The 20,214-nt window shown below is 43.0% G+C and overlaps 1 protein-coding gene across 6 annotated transcripts in view; it reads left to right on the top strand.

Moving 5' to 3' along the window:
- The window catches only part of LOC126426773 (zinc finger protein 723-like), a 203,167-nt gene that overhangs the window by 157,755 nt on the left and 25,198 nt on the right, over nt 1–20,214 (top strand). For all 6 annotated transcript variants that reach the window (XM_050088762.1, XM_050088763.1, XM_050088760.1 and 3 more), the window contains 3 exons: nt 1,960–2,058; nt 5,924–5,989; nt 12,617–12,654. In XM_050088762.1, the coding sequence (XP_049944719.1) occupies nt 1,960–2,058; nt 5,924–5,989; nt 12,617–12,654 (203 nt within the window). The remainder of the gene's footprint in view (nt 1–1,959; nt 2,059–5,923; nt 5,990–12,616; nt 12,655–20,214) is intronic.

Raw genomic sequence — 20,214 nt, 5'->3', positions numbered from 1 at the left:
CCGCTACACAATTCTGTTCAGACCCATGCATCTGTAAAGTATTGTTCCAGCAATTTAGAATTCTTAAAATGTAACTACCATTGAAAAAATTCGAATACACTTTCAGGCTTCTTGTTATTGTCTTCAGTCGTGAGACTGGTTTGATGCAGCTCTCCATGCTGCTCTATCCTGTGCAAGCTTCTTCATCTCCCAGTACCTACTGCAGCCTACATCCTTCTGAATCTGCTTAGTGTATTCATCTCTTGGTCTCCCTCTACTATTTTTACCCTCCACGCTGCCCTCCAATACTAAATTGGTGATCCCTTGATGCCTCAGAACATGTCCTACCAACTGGTCCCTTCTTCTTGTCAAGTTGTGCCACAAACTCCTGTTCTTCCCAATTCTATTCAATACCTCCTCATTAGTTATGTGATCTAACCATCTAATATTCAGCATTCTTCCGTACCACCACATTTCGAAATCTCCTATTCTCTTCTTGTCCAAACTATTTATTGTCCACGTTTCACTTCCATACATGGCTACACTCCATACAAATACTTTCAGAAACGACTTCCTGACACTTAAATCTATACTCGATGTTAACAAATATCTCTTCTTCAGAAACGCTTTCCTTGCCATTGCCAGTCCACATTTTATATCCTCCCTACTTTGACCATCGTCAGTTATTTTGCTCCCCAAATAGCAAAACTCCTTTACAACTTTAAGTGTCTCATTTCCTAATCTAATACCCTCAGCATCACCCGACTTAATTCGACTATATTCCATTATCTTCGTTTTGCTTTTGTTGATGTTCATCTTATATCCTCCTTTCAAGACACTGTCCATTCCGTTCAACTGCTCTTCCAAGTCCTTTGCTGTCTCTGACAGAATTACAATGTCATTGGCGAACCTCAAGGTTTTTATTTCTTCTCCACGGATTTTAATACCTACTCCGAATTTTTCTTTTCTTTCCTTCACTACTTGCTCAATATACAGATTGAATAACATCAGGGATAGGCTACAACCCTGTCTCACTCCCTTCCCAACCACTGCTTCCCTTTCATGTCCCTTGGCTCTTATAACTGCCATTTGGTTTCTGTACAAATTGTAAATAGCCTTTCGCTCCCTGTATTTTACCCCTCCCACCTTCAGAATTTGAAAGAGAGTGTTCCAGTCAACATTGTCAAAAGCTTTCGCTAAGTCCATCATTTCTACGGAATCCAAACTGATCTTCCCCGAGGTCGGCTTCTACCAGTTTTTCCATTCGTCTGTAAAGAATTCACGTTAGTATTTTGCAGCCGTGACTTATTAAACTGATAGTTCGGTAATTTTCACATCTTTCAACACCTGCTTACTTTGGGATTGGAATTATTATATTCTTCTTGAAGTCTGAGGGTATGTCGCCTGTCTCATACATCTTGCTCACCAGATGATAGAGTTTTGTCAGGACTGGCTCTCCCAAGGCTGTCAGTAGTTCTAATGGAATGTTGTCTACTCCCGCGGCCTTGTTTCAACTCAGGTCTTTCAGTGCTCTGTCAAACTCTTCACGCGGTATCGTATCTCCCATTTCGTCTTCATCTACATCCTCTTCCATTTCCATAATATTGTCCTCAAGTGCATCGCCCTTGTATAGACCCTCTATATACTCCTTCCACCTTTCTGCTTTCCCTTCTTTGCTTAGAACTGGGTTTCCATCTGAGCTCTTGATATTCATGCAAGTGGTTCTCCTTTCTCCAAAGGTCTCTTTAATTTTCCTGTAGGCAGTATCTATCTTACCCCTAGTCCTGTTAGCATATGTAATTAAAATGTATCTTTTTCTCTTAATCCATTAATATGAAATACCTGCACTTAGTGTGTATCACGGAAACTAGAGCTAAGGAAAGTTTTTCATTGTCATATTCATTTTTCTCAGCCCAAAATTAGTAAGTACTGACTCTTTGAAATGGTTTAGTGCAATACAGTGATTTTTCTCGATTGCAGGTACACGAGAACGGGGCGCGGCAGAAGACGGCGCGTAACCCGGCAGGAGGAGCTGAGGAGGAGGAGATGATTCTCGGCTTGGAGCCGGAGATGGAATGGGTGAGAGGAGCTCAGTAATTCTCCTCTTAAAGCCGTCCACAGGCATTTATGTCTCACGAGGGACGGAGGCGATTTTCGTAAGGAAGGTCGTAAATACAAAAGAAACAGTCTCGTCTTTCAAGTTTACAAGAATTTTCAATTACTCCAGTGTAGTGCCAAACACAATAATTTTCAATTCTTCGCAATTTCTGCAAGCTGTCGAGTGATTAACCGTAAAGTTCCCTTCTGAAAACTAAAATGTTACAGCAGATCTCTCGAACCTCGAGCTTCACTTCTGTAATACTAAACTGAGGCACACGGTCGAGAAATGTTTGACGCGAATAAAAATGGAACTCGTTGGCAGTAGGAATGGCAGTTGTTGCTGAAGCAACTGATTTTTGGTTGTCTTAAACGCCAGTTTAACCGTACCGTTAAAAGTGCTCGTAATAACCAGTTACTGAAATAGCCAATTTTTGCTATTTTATTCCTTTTATTTCCTGTATTAAATATGGAAACTGAACAGAGTTTGAAAAATTTTTACTCCCTCTGTTTTAGGGTACGTAGAATCAAAATATTAAATTAAACAGTCAAATAAAACAAAAGTTAGTCTGTCCATTGTTGGATGCTTTTCTCGGAGAGTGGGAAGTGGTTGACTATTACAAAAAATCTCAGGTATTCTCCTGTTGATTCTAATTTTTTAGAACTCTACTCAAAAATCATTTAATCTGGGATCGTACCACAATTTGGACATTGCGAATAGTCACTTCTGAGATTGGAAACTTAGATTTGAGAACTATATTTTTCGTGTTAATTTGTCCATTCTCAAGGGCTGCAGGCAGACAAACAAATTATATAGACGGAGGCAGCCAATCAGCTGCTTACTGTTTTTATTGCAAACTGTGAGTGATCTGTTAAGTTGTAAGTTTTCTCCTTACATTATGTCACAAATTCGTTGTGGATCCTCCCGTTTTTAAACTTTTAAAGCAAATGAAGCATTTTATTTCATTGTTCTGCACTTCATAAAATTTTCCAGACTGTGGATGGTCTCATTCTGCAATAAAATGGATCTCCAGTGGCGACAGCGAGAAACTACTGCGTAGACAAGGTGGGGGCAAGTCTTGCACACTACATGTACATGCGTACCATTTGGTAGGCCACATCCTGTGGTAACAGGGACATAATCATCTCAGCAGTGCTGTACCAGATCTTACGCCGTGTGTCTGTTCCTCATTTCTGTCGGTATTGTTGTTAAAATAGCACTTATCGCCTTCCCATTTTCTGTAATAATGCAATATTTCAAAGCAGTGCAAATTTATGAATTATTTGTTCTTTAAAAAAGGTCTATTTAAAAACAAAAAACTTTAGCACTGCTGCAATGACTAATTGATATTTCGGTATTTTTATCCGGTTATTAGTAAAAAATAAAATCATCTGTTATAAACGAGACAGACACCGGAAGATACTGGTTATTCAGGGCTAAAATACTGGTATCAGTTTTAACCCATCGGTTTTTCCCATCCCTTGCAGCCAGACCCAGAATGTTTGTTAAAATTACCTAAAAGGATTTGGAGGACATGATGCAACAGCCGTTGAAAACTTGGTTTTGGATCCAACAGTCTGCAGTGGTTTAACTGAAAAGTCAATACCAAATGGTTTATCTGATCATGATGGTCTCATTTTAATAAAAAATTTTACTGACCATTTAGGTACAGATGATAGAGGAAAAGGATTGTAGTGTAAAATCATAAGCAGTGACTCGACGACAGAATTTACAGAGAAATTACGAGAAAGTGCAGGGGATAAATTTTTTCTTAAACATATTCCTACAACACTTTGAATCTTGTTTTTTTCCCTACAGGAAATAAGGCTGAAAATGAAGAATAGCGATGATAAGGCTATAAATCTCCTGGGTTTAAAGTATCTATTAGGAAGCAAGAGCTCTGCAAAATTCAGCAGACGGGATGAAGTCACAAGTTGCAATTTCAGTAGCACCTGTGTTGTAAAAGCTTCCAGTCCCGTGTTCCTTTTTCTTCTTCTTTCTTTGAAGAAAAAAAAGAGAGATAAAGGAAAAAAGAAGGAACCTTCTCATGTACTATGCTCAAAAAACAAGGCACAAGCAGTTTGGAACATTATTAACCCTCGAGTGGGCAAAGTGCACCAACCACGAACAAAGTTGTTTTGTACCTTTCCATTGTTGTTGTACAGTTGCGAGCGTGCTTCCATTCCTGCATTATTGCTTCAGCTAACCCAATGATAAACTGTGTTGTTGTACACCCACGTGGCAGTAGTAATATAAAATAAACAGTGAGCTAGGTGAGAAAAAATTTACTGTCCACGCAAGGAAGTGACTAAAATTCTGAGCTAGCAGCACAACCCTCCAATGAGGCAGTTGCAGTTAGTGATTGAACAAGTATTTGCAGGATTGCCACAAGTTATGGAAATCAGGGTTTCAAACATATCAAAGAAATTTGGGGGGGGGGGGGGGGGGGGGGGAAGCTGGAAAAATCTCGTTTTTGTCTCAGTAGCATGAAATTGTTTACCGAGATGTCACATGTCGTCGCTGGCTGGGAGCAGCTGAGTACGTGCGCCACTTCCCTACTCCCTCATTCGTACTGCTTCTCCCCTTCCCACCCTACCCCTCCCCTCAGCTTGCAGTCAGTGCTGCCACCTTCACACGGAGTGGGATCTGGTAATCCGTTTCGTGAAACAGCTGCTCCGCATTCACTTCACTCACACTGGGACGTCCGTTCCTCTTTGCCGGGCACAAGCACCCTGTCTTAGCGAAGTTGTTGTGCCAGTGGCAAATGGCCTTCCTTGTCGGTGGCTTCTTACCGTACTCAGTTCTAAATATCCGTCGAACAGCTGTAGCACACTCATTTTTGTCGAACTCTGACACACAGAAAGCTCCCTTCTCACTCGAACTCTCCACGTTTGCGACTAGCGCTGACTGTCTGCAAATTACCAAACTACGCTGTGGGGGTATACGTGAAAAAGAACTTTCAGAGTTTCTCTTCAAAATGACATCTGTAAGATATCTGTACAATGTTCGGTTCTTGCACAATAAATAATTGAAAGTGTTCCCGGACTGTGTACACCCTGGACCGCAGTGTCGCTGTCTGTTAACACTGACAACTCTACGCAGATGCCGGTGCTCTCGGTCATTAAGTGAAGGCTGTCAGCCCCTGTGTTCCCTGTGGTGAGAAATAGTGCCTGAAATTTGTTGTTCTCAGCATGATATTGACACAGTGGATGTCAGAATATTGAATCCCTTAAGGATTTCCAAAATGGAATGTCCCACGTATCTAGCTGCAATTACCATTTTGTGGTGAGAGTCTGTCAATTCCTGTCGTGCAGCCGTAATCTAGTCGGAGAGGTTTTCAAATGAATCACTCGAGTACAGACAGCGGGTCTCCAACGTACTGCCGTTTTGAACTTTGTGCACGCGAAACTGCCACACTCTGTGCACGTGCAGATCGCTATCCCACGACTTTTGTCACCTCGGCGTATTAATAAAAGAAAGGAAGACACTCGCAGAAATCACGGCAGTGTGAAAAATTCTGAGGTTAACATTGTGCTCACATTCGAGCGTTAGGAGGTGGAGTACGAGGTTCGACAGACCGAAATGAAAACGTCCCAAGTTCCTGCGTGTTTGGGTCGGTGAACAGTTGAAAACCCCACAGAGTCTTTCAGAATTCTCGAATTATCTCAACATTTCCCCGAGTTTCAGGTGAAGTGAATTTTGTTCGACAATTCCAAATGGTATCTAATCTCAGCTTTGTGCTAAGTGATGCAGTATATCCTTAGAAGCTTTTTATTACTCAAAATTGCCGCAATGTTTTTTAGCATAGTAGTTTATCACCAGTTAGTTGGTTATTCTGCTCCACAGGTTCTTCCAGTTGGACCTGCCAGTGATGAGCCCTTGAGTGACCCCCTGGCTTCTGAGAGAGAAGTGGTGAGTGCTTCACTTGTGGTCTCATTAATTGTATTCGTATCTAGCAGGCTGCATTGCTGCACACATTGTGCTTTGTATTTCCTCAAGCAGTGTTTTCCCCACTGTGTGACCAGGACTGCAGTCGGCCACACTCGCAGAATACGTGGTGATACCAAAACGTCCTATTTTACAAGCTCGTATTTTTGCCGTGAATGAAGATACAATTTTGCGCTAAATTCTTGCTTGTGCACAGATATACAAAATTTTCTTATTTTTTTTAAAATATTTAAAAAAGAAAGACCCATCTGATTTCACAACAGTATATCTTTTACATGCTTGCACATACAACCTTGGAGTGCATTTAGGACAAACTTTTCACTTACCATTCATGAATTTTCAATATCCCCTCCACCAGATGCATAAGAAAGATCCAGGCCGTATGTGTTCAGCATCATTTGACAAAACCTTTGGGCGCGCGCACGTGCACACACACACACACACACACACACACACACTGGGTGATAGTTAGAATTTTAAAATAAATAAATAAATTGGTTAGAAGTGGTAAACAGTTACTGTTTATTGCAGTGCTCCCCTTTTAGGTATGCACGTGTCAAGATTCAAATTTGTCATTGTCTTACTACAATATACATCTAGCAACTAACAACTGAATCATATAATGTCAAATTATAAAGAGTTTCCGCAAACTGCAGTTTTCTTGCTTAGTTAGAAATAAATTTACTTCAGAGACAGTAATATTTTAAGCTGTGCTTAATTTTAATTGAAGCTTGTGAATTCGACTGTGAGCTGAGGAAAGTTGGCCACTTATCTCGGGGGCAGAACGGTAAGTCACATCGCCACTGCGGGGCTATAGGTTGTGACAGATGGAATGTTTGTCTTCCAGTAATGACAACTTACGGGACTGCGCAACTCGTACTGAACAGTTGGTGTGATATAAATTTTGAGACAATAGTAACACTGATTTGTGAATCTGTGTTATAGACGCAGTCATCTCCAGTACTGGTACATATTTGCAGCAAGTTATATAAACTAAACCGAGTCTGTTGTAATACAACGCAATGAGTGTCTGGCACCTTGGAACTTTTTCCTGCTGTCTTGCTGGTAAGCGCTGTGCGAATGAAGAAGACCTGAAGGATGCTGTCGCAATCTGGTCGAATAGTAGGCGGCTAGACACTATAAAGAGGGCACACCAAAACGTGCCGAGCTATGACAAGTTCCTTAATGCCAAAGGCCGCGTTATGGAAAATCAGGCAAAGTATATGCCAAAACATGTATATTCAGTTTCTATATCATTAAAGAATATCTTGGTGTGGAAAAATGTTCTTTATGTTCCGGATGGCTCTCGTAGTAGTAATATCAATAATAACAACCATTATTGAAGCCGTTTGTTATTATAAAATGGTGTTAAACATGAAAATAGCAATGTGGTCGTGCCCCATCCTGTTGAAGGTCGAACAGTTATCTGTGACAAAGATTTGTGCTACAAGAACTGTAGTTATGTGCAATTACATCTCCACATAATACCTGCTTGCCATCTAGGTGTCAGTGTGGAGAAATACAAACATAAAAGGGTGGTGTTGCCCGACTATAGGATTAGAGAGCTGACTAGTCATTCGTGCCACAAAAACATTTGACTTTACCACTGAGTAAATATTTGAAGTGGAACAGCCACATACACTCAGTTGTAGGGAAAGTGAATGATCCTCAGCCACAAAGCTTTGTTGTCACTCACGGAGTGTGGATGCAGATGTGACGTTTTATTTAACAGTCCAGCAATGCTGTTTTCAGGGATTTAGCTGGAGCTGTGCACAGAAACCTCCATCTAAATTGACACACATATTCAACAAACCAGTGTGAAGTGCATGGCAGAGGGTATTCCCCGTTGTACCCCGTACTAGGCTTTCTTCCTGTCACATTCACATACGGAGTGCAGGAAGAACGTCTGTTTAAATGCATCAGTGTGTGTAACGAGTCAAATTCTGTTCTCGTGACCTCTACAAGAATGGTAAAAGCAGGTAGTTGCATATTCATTACTTGAAGGCATTTCAAAACTTTGTACGAAGGTTTTTACGAGATAATTGGCATCTACCATCAAGAGTCTCCTAGTTAAGTTTCATCAGCATCCCCCTAAGGAACTACCGTGGGTCAAACAAACTTGTAACCATTTGTGTTGCCCTTCTCTGAATATATTCAATACCCCCTGTTAGTCCTGAATGGTACGGGTCCCACACACTAAAGCAGTATTCAGACAAGCACTATTCACACAAGTGTTTTACACTGTCCTGTCGTATTTATGTGTCCACCTGTCGAAAGCTCGAATAACCGCGTATTGCAGCGTGGACAGTTCCGAGATGTGCAGTAAGAGCCAGTCGGGTTCTGTAAGGTGCCGACACGGATGCGGTGCCGTGTCAGCTCCAGTGCCGTGGGCAGGTGCTCTAGGTTTCACGGTTGAGAATCCACGTGCAAACAGCACAGTCGAGCTGTTCCCACAGATTCTCAATTTTTTTTTAACCCGGGGAGTACGATAAACTAATTCTGGTGTTCTTCAAACCAAACGCGTACACCCTGGGCTGTGTGACATATGCTGCATTGGCAGTCTGGTAGATGCCATCGTGCCGGGGAATAACAAACTACACATTGTCGTCTAACTTCGATGAAGGCCTTACTGGCCGAAAGCTATATTTGTGACAGTTTTGTTGTGCCTATCTGCGACTCAGCATCTCTGCTATATGGCGAGTAGCAACTTTCCCTTTCACAATATTGAAACAGCATGTAGAGGTGGACACAGTCTGCGAGGATAGATGCGTGCTTTTGTTGTTCCATTGTGCCCTCCAGAATGACGAGATCACGCAGACGGTGCCACAAAAATGTTCCCCAGGCCATATACACTATGTGACCAAAAGTACCTGGACACCCCCAAAGACACGTTTTTCATATTACGTGCATTGTGCTGCCACCTACTGCCAGGTACTCCATATCAGTGACCTCAGTAGTCATCAGACATTGTGAGAGAGCAGAATGGGGTGCTCAGCGGAACTCACGGACTTTGAACATGGTCAGGTGATTGGGTGTCACTTGTGTAATACCTGTGTACGTGAGATTTCCACACTCCTAAATATCCCTAAGTCCACTGTTTCTGATGTGATGGTGAAGTGGAAACGTGAAGGGAGACGTACAGCACAAAAGCGTACAGGCCGACCTCGTCTGTCGACTCACAGAGACCGCCGACAGTTGAACAGGGGCATAATGTGTATTAGTCAGATACGTATGTAGACCATCTCACAGGAATTCCAAACTGCATCAGCATCCACTGCAAAAACTATGACAGGCGGGAGGCGAGAAAACTTGTATATGACGGTCGAGCAGCTGCTCATAAACCATACAGCACATCAGTAAAAGCCAGACAACGCCTCGCTCGGTGTAAGGAGTGCAAAAATTGGACGATTGAACAGTGGAAAAACGTTGTGTGGAGTGACAAATCACGGTACACAATGTGGTGATCCGATGGCAGGGTGTGGGTATGGCGAATGTCCGGTGAACATCATCTGCCAGCGTGTGTAGTGCTGACAGTAAAATTCGGAGGCGGTGGTGTTATGGTGTGGTCGTGTTTTTGATGGAGGGGGCTTGCACCCCTTGTTGTTTTCGTGGCACTATCACAGCACATTGATGTTTTAAGCACCTTATCGCTTCCCAGTGTCGAAGAGCAATTCGGGGACGGCGATTGCATCTTTCAGTACGATCGAGCACCTGTTCGTAATGCACGGCCTGTGGCGGAGTGGTTACATGACAAGAACATCCCTGTAACGAACTGGCCTGCACAGAGCTCTGACCTAAATCGTATAGAACACCTTTGGGACATTTTGGAATGCCGAGTTCGTGCCCAACCTTACCGATCGACATCGATACCTCTGCTCGATGCAGTTCTCCGTGAAGAATGGGCTCCCATTCCACGAGAAACCTTCCGGCACCTGATTGGACGCACGGCTGTGGGAGTGGAAGCTGTAATCAGGGCTAAGGGTGGGGCAACACCATATTGAATTCTAGCATTACCAATGGAGGGCGTCACGAACTTGTAAGTCATTTTAAGCCAGGTTTCCGGATACTTTTGATCACATAGTATAGCTCCCTCGTGTGGCCTGTACTCTTCTGACAATTGTTGCTCGGTGTTTGCATTTATACATTTCACGCTATATACACCAGTATCTGCAAGACGGATCATAATACTTGATTCATCTGAAGAAGCCACACGTCACCAGACACCGTACGTCCAGTTGCGATAGTGGCCCACAAATTCGGCCGTCGTCACCGCGGAACGGCAGCCGGCACGGGTGAGTTAAGCGGGCGCCTGCTGCAGAAGCCCACGTGCAGCGACATTTGCCGAGCAGTCGTGGAGGAGGCAGTGTCGGTAGCCCCTCGGTTCATCTGGGCAGCCAGTTGCTCAACAGTTGCACGTCTGGTAGTGCGTGCACATATCCGCTGACGTCGTTTACCCCTGTCGTCTGTCCACCACACTTACCTCGGCACCAGTATCTGGCAGTGGCGGTTTCTCGTGCAGATATACTTCAGCCGTGGCAGCACGCAAACAGTTTACAAACTTAGCCATTTCGGAAATGCTTCAACCTTTGGCCCCAAAGCCAATGATTACGTCCTTGTTTTGGACATGGGATAAATCACTCCATTTGTGCCATTACAACAAAGACTGTACTGTTGTCCTCATCCACAGAGCCTCCTCTGCTAGTGCTGCCACCAGCTGTCTGAGTGGTTGGTCCACATTGACTTCAAACGTGGCCACGTTAACGTGACTGGACCTGTTTAAACAATCTCCTTTGAAGGCTGACTGCATTTTCCCAGTGTCCTACCAGTGATTCAAAGTATGCCACGTGCCTTACCTACAGCTGATCCTAAATTATCATTTCATTTTGTATACTAACAAATTGTTATGCCCTGATATTTGTATGAGTATATTGATTCCAGATGCTGAAGTTATGTGCACTGTGTGATCAAAAGTATCCAGACACCTGACTGAAAATGACTTACAAGTTCGTGGCGCCCTCCATCTGTAATGCTGGAATTCAGTACGGTGTTGTCCCACCCTTAGGCTTGATGACAGCTTCCATTCTTGCGGGCATACGTTCAGTCAAGTGCTGGAAGGTCTCTCGGGTAATGGCAGCCGATTCTTCACAGAGTGCTGCACTGAGGAGAAGTATCGACGTTGGTCGTTTTATAGGATTCGGGTCAGGACTCTGTGCAGGCCACGTTACATTGTCATGTAACCACTCTGCCAAAGGCCGTGCATTATCGACAGGTGCTCGATTGTGTTGAAAGGTGCAATCGCCATCCCCAAATTGCTCTTTGACAGTGAGAAGCAAGAACTTGCTTAAAACATTAGTGTAGGCCTGTGCTGTGATAGTGCAATCGTACAATGTCTACGCTCCTTACACAAAGCCGGGCATTTACCAGCGTGATGTGTGGCTTACGAGCAGCTGCTCGACTGTCAGATCCAAGTTTTCCCGCCTCCCGCCTAACTGTCGTAGTACTTGCAGTGGATCCTGATGCAGTTTGGACTTCCTGTGTCAGCCTATTACACGTTACGACCCTCTTCAACTGTCGGTGGTCTCTGTCAGTCGACAGGCGAGGTCGGCCTGTACGCTTTTGTGCTGTACGTGTCCCTTCGTGTTTCCACTTCGCTATCACATTGGAAACAGTGTACCTAGGGCCCTTTCGAACTCCTCGAGTTCGTGGAGCGCCCCATTCTGTTATCTCACAATGTCACTGATATGGAGTACCTGGCAGTAGGTGGCAGCACAATGCACCTAATATGAAAGACACGTTTTGGGGGTGTCTGGATACTTTTGTTTACATAGTGTACCTATGGCTTTTCAAGTTGTGAAGCGCACAATTTTTAATTTCTTTTCCAATAAAACAAATTGCCAGTCTTTGCACCACTTTGAAATCCTATTGAGATCTGGTTGAATATTTATGTAGCTAGAATGAGATTTTCACTCTGCAGCGGAGTGTGCGCTGACATGAAACTTCCTGGCAGATTAAAACTGTGTGCCCGACCGAGACTCGAACTCGGGACCTTTGCCTTTCGCGGGCAAGTGCTCTACCATCTGAGCTACCGAAGCACGACTCACGCCCGGTACTCACAGCTTTACTTCTGCCAGTATCTCGTCTCCTACCTTCCAAACTTTACAGAAGCTCTCCTACAGGAGAGCTTCTGTAAAGTTTGGAAGGTAGGAGACGAGATACTGGCAGAAGTAAAGCTGTGAGTACCGGGCGTGAGTCGTGCTTCGGTAGCTCAGATGGTAGAGCACTTGCCCGCGAAAGGCAAAGGTCCCGAGTTCGAGTCTCGGTCGGGCACACAGTTTTAATCTGCCAGGAAGTTTCATTTATGTAGCTGCTTTGAGACAGTACCTCATTGACATAACTACATCGTGTGAAAAAGTGTGAGGTTATTATTAACGTTCTCATAATGCAGCACCTTTACTAACCTCTGTCTTTGATAAATTTGTTAAAATGCCAAATACACTTGTCATGTATTTGAGTAACTAAGTGTAGAGTTGTAACGCTTTGCGTTGAAGTTAAGCTTGTTCATTCTGACAATTGTTGTTCCTAATGTTTCAGATACCCGATTCCACGAATGAGGGATTTTATCCGACGGGGTAAGTTTTCATTCTTCTCTGGAAAGTGTTTCATCGTGATAGGTGTAGAACACTTCTTTTTAAATGAAATGAAGAATTGAAGGGCTTAGTTGAAGAAGAAGGTATCCCTCAAAAGTGTACTTTGGAGATATTTACCATTTTGTTAAGTAGCCTGTAACTTTATCATAACAGTAAGAATCAGAAAATATTTTATGGGTTAGGTTATGTGGGTATTGTGTTAAATTCCTGCAAATGTGGCACAGAATGCATTGATTATTATAGGGAAAACTGTCACCTCACTAATGATACAATACACATTTTGAGATACAATAGAAAAACAATAAGTAACATCATTTTCATTAATTGCATTTTCTTGGAATCATACTCGTTATTTTTATAAAAGCTGTAGCGAACAGGAGGCACAAACTTCAACATTGACATTATATGACACACTTTCGGAGCTTTGGCGGACCAATCATTAAAACACTAATGTTCCAGAACAGTGTCACTTATTTTCTATGCCCTACTTTTGCCCCACTGCAGACTTACAGTAGTACACTGGTCTGTATCACTGTATGTGAACTGTGCACGGACTTCATGTCATCACTGGAATCTTGCCTTTCAGGAGTTCTCAGTTGTGCCAGAAGTGTTTTCATTTTTGTGGGCTGTTTTGTTAATGGAATTGAACTAACTAAATGTTCTTTCTACTTTTCTACTATATTCCCCATTATTGTCCACTGTCACATGCCCGTTATCTGCTCCTATCTTTTCTCTTTTCTATATTTCTCTTCCGCATTTTACCTTCAGTTTCTATACTTTCACCATTTATTACCAAACTGTCACTTGCTGTGTCAGCCATGTTAATTATATACTGACGTTATAAAGCTGTTCTCCTGCTGGTCAGTTAGCTATCCAGTTAGCCAGTTACAACCCAGGTATCAGAGCGATGCAGGATGCCGCCTTATTCCGTCAGAAGTTTCAGGCTGCTTTGTAAGGCTTATTACCTTATTCTCCTCAGTATTGACATGGAGCTATCTGACATTATGACAGTTCAATAAATGGTGCCAGATGGCCCCAGCTCACATAATATGCACCAAGTTCAGTTTTCATCAAACTGAGGGATACACTTGTATTTCATTAAGCACTTCAATAGTGCTCAGTAGATAGTGAGTCTACTGGGACTTGAAATATTGTCAACTTTCCAAGATACTAGTGAATCACTCAGAGGTAGTGTCCAATCACTCATGGACAAGACGGTATGTCATCCCCCTTACTTTATGAATGCATATGATTTATTTACTGGTGCGTTAATATAATTACTTATGTATTTGCACCTGGAGTGGACGTAAGTAAGGGCAATGCATAACGAAGTATTCTTGTTGTACTTATCTTGTAATTTGCCTGAGTCGGGTAGCTGGTGATTCCTTCTAATTAAAACTCCAGGTCATACAATTTGCGGAGATTTATTTGTTGTTGATAACATTTTTCCAAAGTCGTAGCAGAATACATCAAACTTCACTTATAGTCTGTTTGACAATCCAACAGCTGACAGACCGACTTACTGACTGAAAAGACTTGACTGCAAAGTGAACTCCTAGGTGAACTGACACTCCATTGCCACATTTGCTTATATATATTCCAGACAACGTGTGTTCATTACTTCAATTGTTACACCATCGTGAAATTCATAGTTACAATTAAAAGTTACAAATATACAAAAGGTTGACAATCAGATTACTTACAGCATAAAATATTAGTTCATTACATATGAGTTTAAGGTTAGAAATTGTACGATTTAAGATTGAAAATTAAATATGACTTTTTTACAATAATGTGTTTCATTAATTTAATAAATACAATACTGGCCATTAAAATTGCTACACCAAGAAGAAATGCAGATGATAAACAGGTATTCATTGGACTAATACATTATACTAGAACTGACATGTGATTACATTTTCATGCAGTTTGGGTGCATAGATCCTGAGAAATCTGGCCGTAATAATGGCCTTGATACGCCTGGGCATTGAGTCAAACAGAGCTTAGATGGCGTACACAGGTACAGCTGCCCATGCAGCTTCAACATGATACCACAGTTAATCAAGAGTAGTGACTGGCGTATTGTGACGAGCCAGTTGCTCGGCCACCATTGACCAGACGTTTTCAATTGGTGAGAGATCTGGAGAATGTGCTGGCCAGAGCAGCAGTCCAACATTTTCTGTATCCAGAAAGGCCCGTACAGGACCTGAAACATGTGGTCGTGCATTATCCTGCTGAAATGTAGGGTTTCACAGGGATCGAATAAAGGGTAGAGCCACGGGTCGTAACACATCTGAAATGTAACGTCCACTGTTCAAAGTGCCGTCAATGCAAACAAGAGGTGACCGACGTGTAACCAATGGCACCGCCAGTATGGCGATGACAAATACACGCTTCCAATGTGCGTTCAGCACGATGTCACCGAACACAGATGCTACTGTCATGATGCTGTAAACAGAACCTGGATTCATCTGAAAAAATGACGTTTTGCCATTCGTGCACCCAGGTTCGTCATCGAGTACACCATCGCAGGCACTTCTGTCTGTGATGCAGCGTCAAGGGTAACCGCAGCCGCGGTCTCCGAGCTGATAGTTCATGCTGCTGCAAACATCATCAAACTGTTTGTGCAGATGGTTGTCGTCTTGCAAACGTCCCCATCTGTTGACTCAGGGATCGAGACGTGGCTGCACGATCCGTTACAGCCATACGGGTAAGATGCCTGTCATCTCGACTGCGAGTGATACGAGGCCGTTGGGATCCAGCACGGCGTTCCGTATTACCCTCCTGAACCCACTGATTCTGTATTCTGCTAACAGTCATTGGATCTCGACCAACGCGAACAGCAATGTCGCGATACGATAAACCGCAATCGCGATAGGCTACAATCTGACCTTTATCAAAGTCGGAAACGTGATAGTACGCATTTCTCCTCCTTACACGAGGCATCACAACAACGTTACACCAGGCAACGCAGGTCAACTGTTGTTTGTGTATGAGAAATGGGTTGGAAACTTTCCTCATGTCAGCACGTTGTAGGTGTCACCACCGGCGCCAACCTTGTGTGAATGCTCTGAAAAGCTAATCATTTGCATATCACAGCATCTTCTTCCTGTCGGTTAAATTTCGCGTCTGTAGAATGTCATCTTCGTGGCGTAGCAATTTTAATGGCCAGTAGTGTACAAATGAATCATCGATCGGAAAATATTGCTAACATTTATGTAATATATGCACAAGTTGTTTAACCTCTTTAATGGCTCATAACTTTGAAATATGCATCCAAACGTAAGTAATGGAGTTAATTACATTTGCTGACAATGATCAATTAATTATTTTAGTAATGGTATTAATTCTGGTTTACAAATTTGGGTTTGAAATTATTTGTCACTTGAAATTACGTGAATTTAAATTTAGTTTTTGCTTTTTGATCGATTTACAATAACGTTTTCCAAACTGAACTTTCGAGATCTAATTGCAGTTAATTAACAAAAGTAATATCGATGCTAACATTTTTAACTACTACTTAGCAAATGAATTACATACTGATTATTATAGTTCTGAGTAAATGTTGATGGTTCATAGTGATTATTATGTTACATATTATTTAATTATTTGTAAATTTTGTTTATATATCATTCATAGTATTATATAATACAATTACATAACAGGAAAAGGTGCCATAGTGGCATGTTTTTTATTCTTTGTGTAACAGAAAGTACCGATACCCGGCTACAAATTCTGGGTATTGAATATTATAGTAATGCTGTATGTTACAACGGGAAATAAAATTGAGAGTAGTAAAGCCAAAGGAGAAACACCTAACTCTTGTGTTCAAATATTCCTTGGCAGAGGAAAGTCCAGAATTATTGCCTCACTTTTATTTCGTGCCACTGAGGAGAAAATAGATTTTAGTGGCTGCTGCATTGAGAAACAGCTGAAATCGTTAAAACTGAACAAAGCTCCAGGGCCCGACGGAATCCCTCTCAGATTCTATACTCAATTTGTGGATGAGTTAGCCCGTCTGTTAACTATCATCTGTCTTAGATCCCTCAAACAAAGCACTGTGGCCAGCTCCTGGAAGAGAGCCCAGACGACACCTGTCAACAGGAAAGGTGGCAGGAGTGAGCCACAAAACTGCATCCAATATCCGTGACATCGATTTGTTGTATAATCTTGGAACAGATTCTGAGCTCAAACATAATGAGGTATCTCAAACGGAATGTTCTCTTCAATACCAAACAGCACAGGTTCCGAAAACATCGATCGTGTGAAACCCGACTCGGACATTTCTCACATGACATACTGAAAGTATGTACAATATTTCTCGATTTCAGAAAGGCATTTGATTCAATATCACACCTACACTTATTTTTAAAAAATACAGTCATATGGCTATCAAGTGAAGTTCGTGACTGGAATGAGGATTTTTTGGTAGGCAGGACGCAGCATATAATCGTGAATGGAGATTCGTCAACATGTGTGGAAGTAACTTTGGGTGTTTCCCAGGGAAGTGTGTTGGTACCATTGCTGTTTATGTAGTATATGAATGACCTTGTGGACATTATTAATAGCAACCTCAGACTTTGTGCAGATGACATAGTTATTTGTAATGAAGTACTGTCTGAAAGGAGCTGCATAAATATTCAGTGATAAAATTTCCAAGTGTTGCAAATATTGGCAAATTGCTTTAAATATTCAGCAGTGTAAAATTGTGCATTTCACAAAAGGAGAAAAGCCTATTATCCTTTAATATCCATGAGTCACAGTTGGAATTGGCCAGCCCGTACAGATACCTGGGTGTAACGTTTTGTAGGGGTACGAAGGAATGATCACGTAGTCTCAGTTGTGGGAAAATGCTGGTGATAGATTTTGGTTTTTCAGTAGGATACTGGGGAAGTGCAGCCATTCTACAAAGCAGATTGCTTACAGATCACTCTTGCATACCGTCCTAGAATGTTTCTCAAGTGTGTGGGCCTGTACCAGATAGGACTAGCAGGAGATATTGAATGTAAACAGAGCAGCAGCAACAGCAGCCAACCGGTTGTACACAGTTTGTTTACATTTTTAATTTTAGTGCTATTCTAACTTACTTCTGAGCAGAACTGAACAGTAACTGTTTATTTAGCTATTGTTAGTAGTGCTGCGTAATTTTGTTGCAAGAATTTGCTTATTTTTCGATCTTTTGTCTCGAGTGAGTTTACTTTGTAATGAAGTTTTCTGCCGCAGGCATTGCTAGTGTGGCTTTATGTACTCGATTCAATGACCTTTGCGTATAATAAATATTCGGTAGACCTGAAGCCTCAAATTCTCAGAGTTGAATCTCGTGTTTTGTAAGTTTTTATTCAATTAGTCAGTAGTGCAGTAGAGTTACTCAGCTGTTAGTTTTGAGACCAGTGACCATTCTAATCAGGCTGGTTAGGCACTCAGTTCAGTGCGAGCTGCTGCCTGTGGCACATCTCCGGGGCATCAAGCTACGTATTTAGCTTTTCCTGTGTTTTCTTAATGCTATGTATTTGTATAATTACTTTAGGAAGTTTTCTCTCGCCCTCCTTTTTTGCCCTGTAAGTGTAAATTCAGACAGTCTGTAGCTCAGTTGTCATTTCTTCAGAACAGCCAGCTGCACAGTTCATTGAGGGATCAGCACCCCTTGGGGGTTACACCTTCTACATCTACATCTACATCTGTACTTCGCAAGCCACCCAACGGTGTGTGGCGGAGGGCACTTTACATGCCGCTGTCATTACCTCCCTTTTCTGTTCCACTCGCGTATGGTGTGCGGGAAGAACGACTGCCAGAAAGCCTCCGTGTGCGCTCGAATCTCTCTAATTTTACATTCGTGATCTCCTTGGGAGGTATAAGTAGGGGGAAGCAATATATTCGATACCTCATCCAGAAACACACCCTCTCGAAACCTGGCGAGCAAGCTACACCACGATGCAGAGCGCCTCTCTTGCACAGTCTGCCACTCGAGTTTGTTAAACATCTCCATAACGCTATCACGGTTACCAAATAACCCTGTGGCGAAACACGCTGCTCTTCTTTGGATCTTCTCTATCTCCTCCGTCAACCCGACCTTGTACGGGTCCCACACTGATGAGCAATACTCGAGTATAGGTCGAACGAGTGTTTTGTAAGCCACCTCCTTTGTTGCGTTCCGCACGGATACTCTCAGATATTTTACAGAAGTAACTGCTACCAGTGTTTGTTCCGCTATCATATAATCATACAATAAAGGATCCTTCTTTCTATGTATTCGCAATACATTACATTTGTCTACGTTAAGGGTCAGTTGCCACTCCCTGCAGCAAGTGCCTATCCACTGCAGATCTTCCTGCATTTCGCTACAATTTTCTAATGCTGCAACTTCTCTGTATACTACAGCATCATCCGCGAAAAGCCGCACGGAACTTCCGACACTATCTACTAGGTCCTTTATATATATTGTGAAAAGCAATGGTCCCACAACACTCCCCTGTGGCACACCAGAGGTTACTTTAACGTCTGAAGATGTCTCTCCATTGATAACAACATGCTGTGTTCTGTTTGCTAAAAACTCTTCACTCCAGTCGCACAGCTGGTCTGATATTCCGCAGGCTCTTACTTTGTTCATCAGTCGACAGTGCAGAACTGCATCGAACGCCTTCCGGAAGTCGAGGAAAATGGCATCTACCTGGGAGCCTGTATCTAATTTTTCTGGGTCTCATGAACAAATAGGAAGGTAACAAATTGCTTATCTAGCTTTCCAGCAGCTGTTATTGTTTACTCTTCAGTTAGTCTTGCTAGGATGGCTAGAATGTGTGCCTGTTGTGGGGATGCAGGAGGAGCTGGTTGCAGTTTGCAGAGAGTTGAACGTGGTTTTATCTGTGATCACTCGCCTTTAGGTTGCTGACTCAGGGCGTAACGGTGGTGGAGATTGTGGTGTGTCGCACGGGATACCTCGGGTGTCACTCGTTTCGCCCACAGGCTCCGCTTCCGAGGCACCTCGTAGTGCACCCGATGTGTCGGATCCGCCGTCACAGTAGGTCGAATGGCAGGTGGTAATGCATTCGTGTCGCTCGAGGCAGAGGGCCGCTGTGGAGACCGGAGGCCTGACCTCGCCGATAACCCTACGAGTGTACGGCTGGCCACTCCTTCGGCAGAGTCCGAGCAGGTACACGGGGGGAGGGGTTTGCTAGTCATTGGAAGTCCCAGTGTTAGATGCATTTGGAGCCCCTTAGGCGGATAGCGTTTGGGACTGAAATGAAAGCCAATGAACACTCGGTATGTCTGCCAGGAGTCCTCATCTGAGGCGTACTTGCCTGTCGCTATCGAGTGAGCAGACTGCAGTCGTCTGGAAGTGGTGTCTCACGTCAGCACCGACGACGCCTGTCGCGTGGATTCTGAGGCCACCTCAGTTCTTCTGTGCAGCTTGCAGAGGTGGTGAAGACTGCTGGCCTCACACAAGGGGTACCAGCAGAGCTCACAGTTTGCAGCATCATTCCCAGAGTTGATCGGGGTCATTTGGTTTGAGGCCAAAAGGAGGTTCTCAGCCAAAGGCTCTGTCTT

This window comes from Schistocerca serialis, chromosome 11 (genome assembly GCF_023864345.2).
Source record: "Schistocerca serialis cubense isolate TAMUIC-IGC-003099 chromosome 11, iqSchSeri2.2, whole genome shotgun sequence".
Lineage (NCBI taxonomy): Eukaryota > Metazoa > Arthropoda > Insecta > Orthoptera > Acrididae > Schistocerca > Schistocerca serialis.
This window is presented reverse-complemented; position numbering and strand designations above follow the sequence as displayed.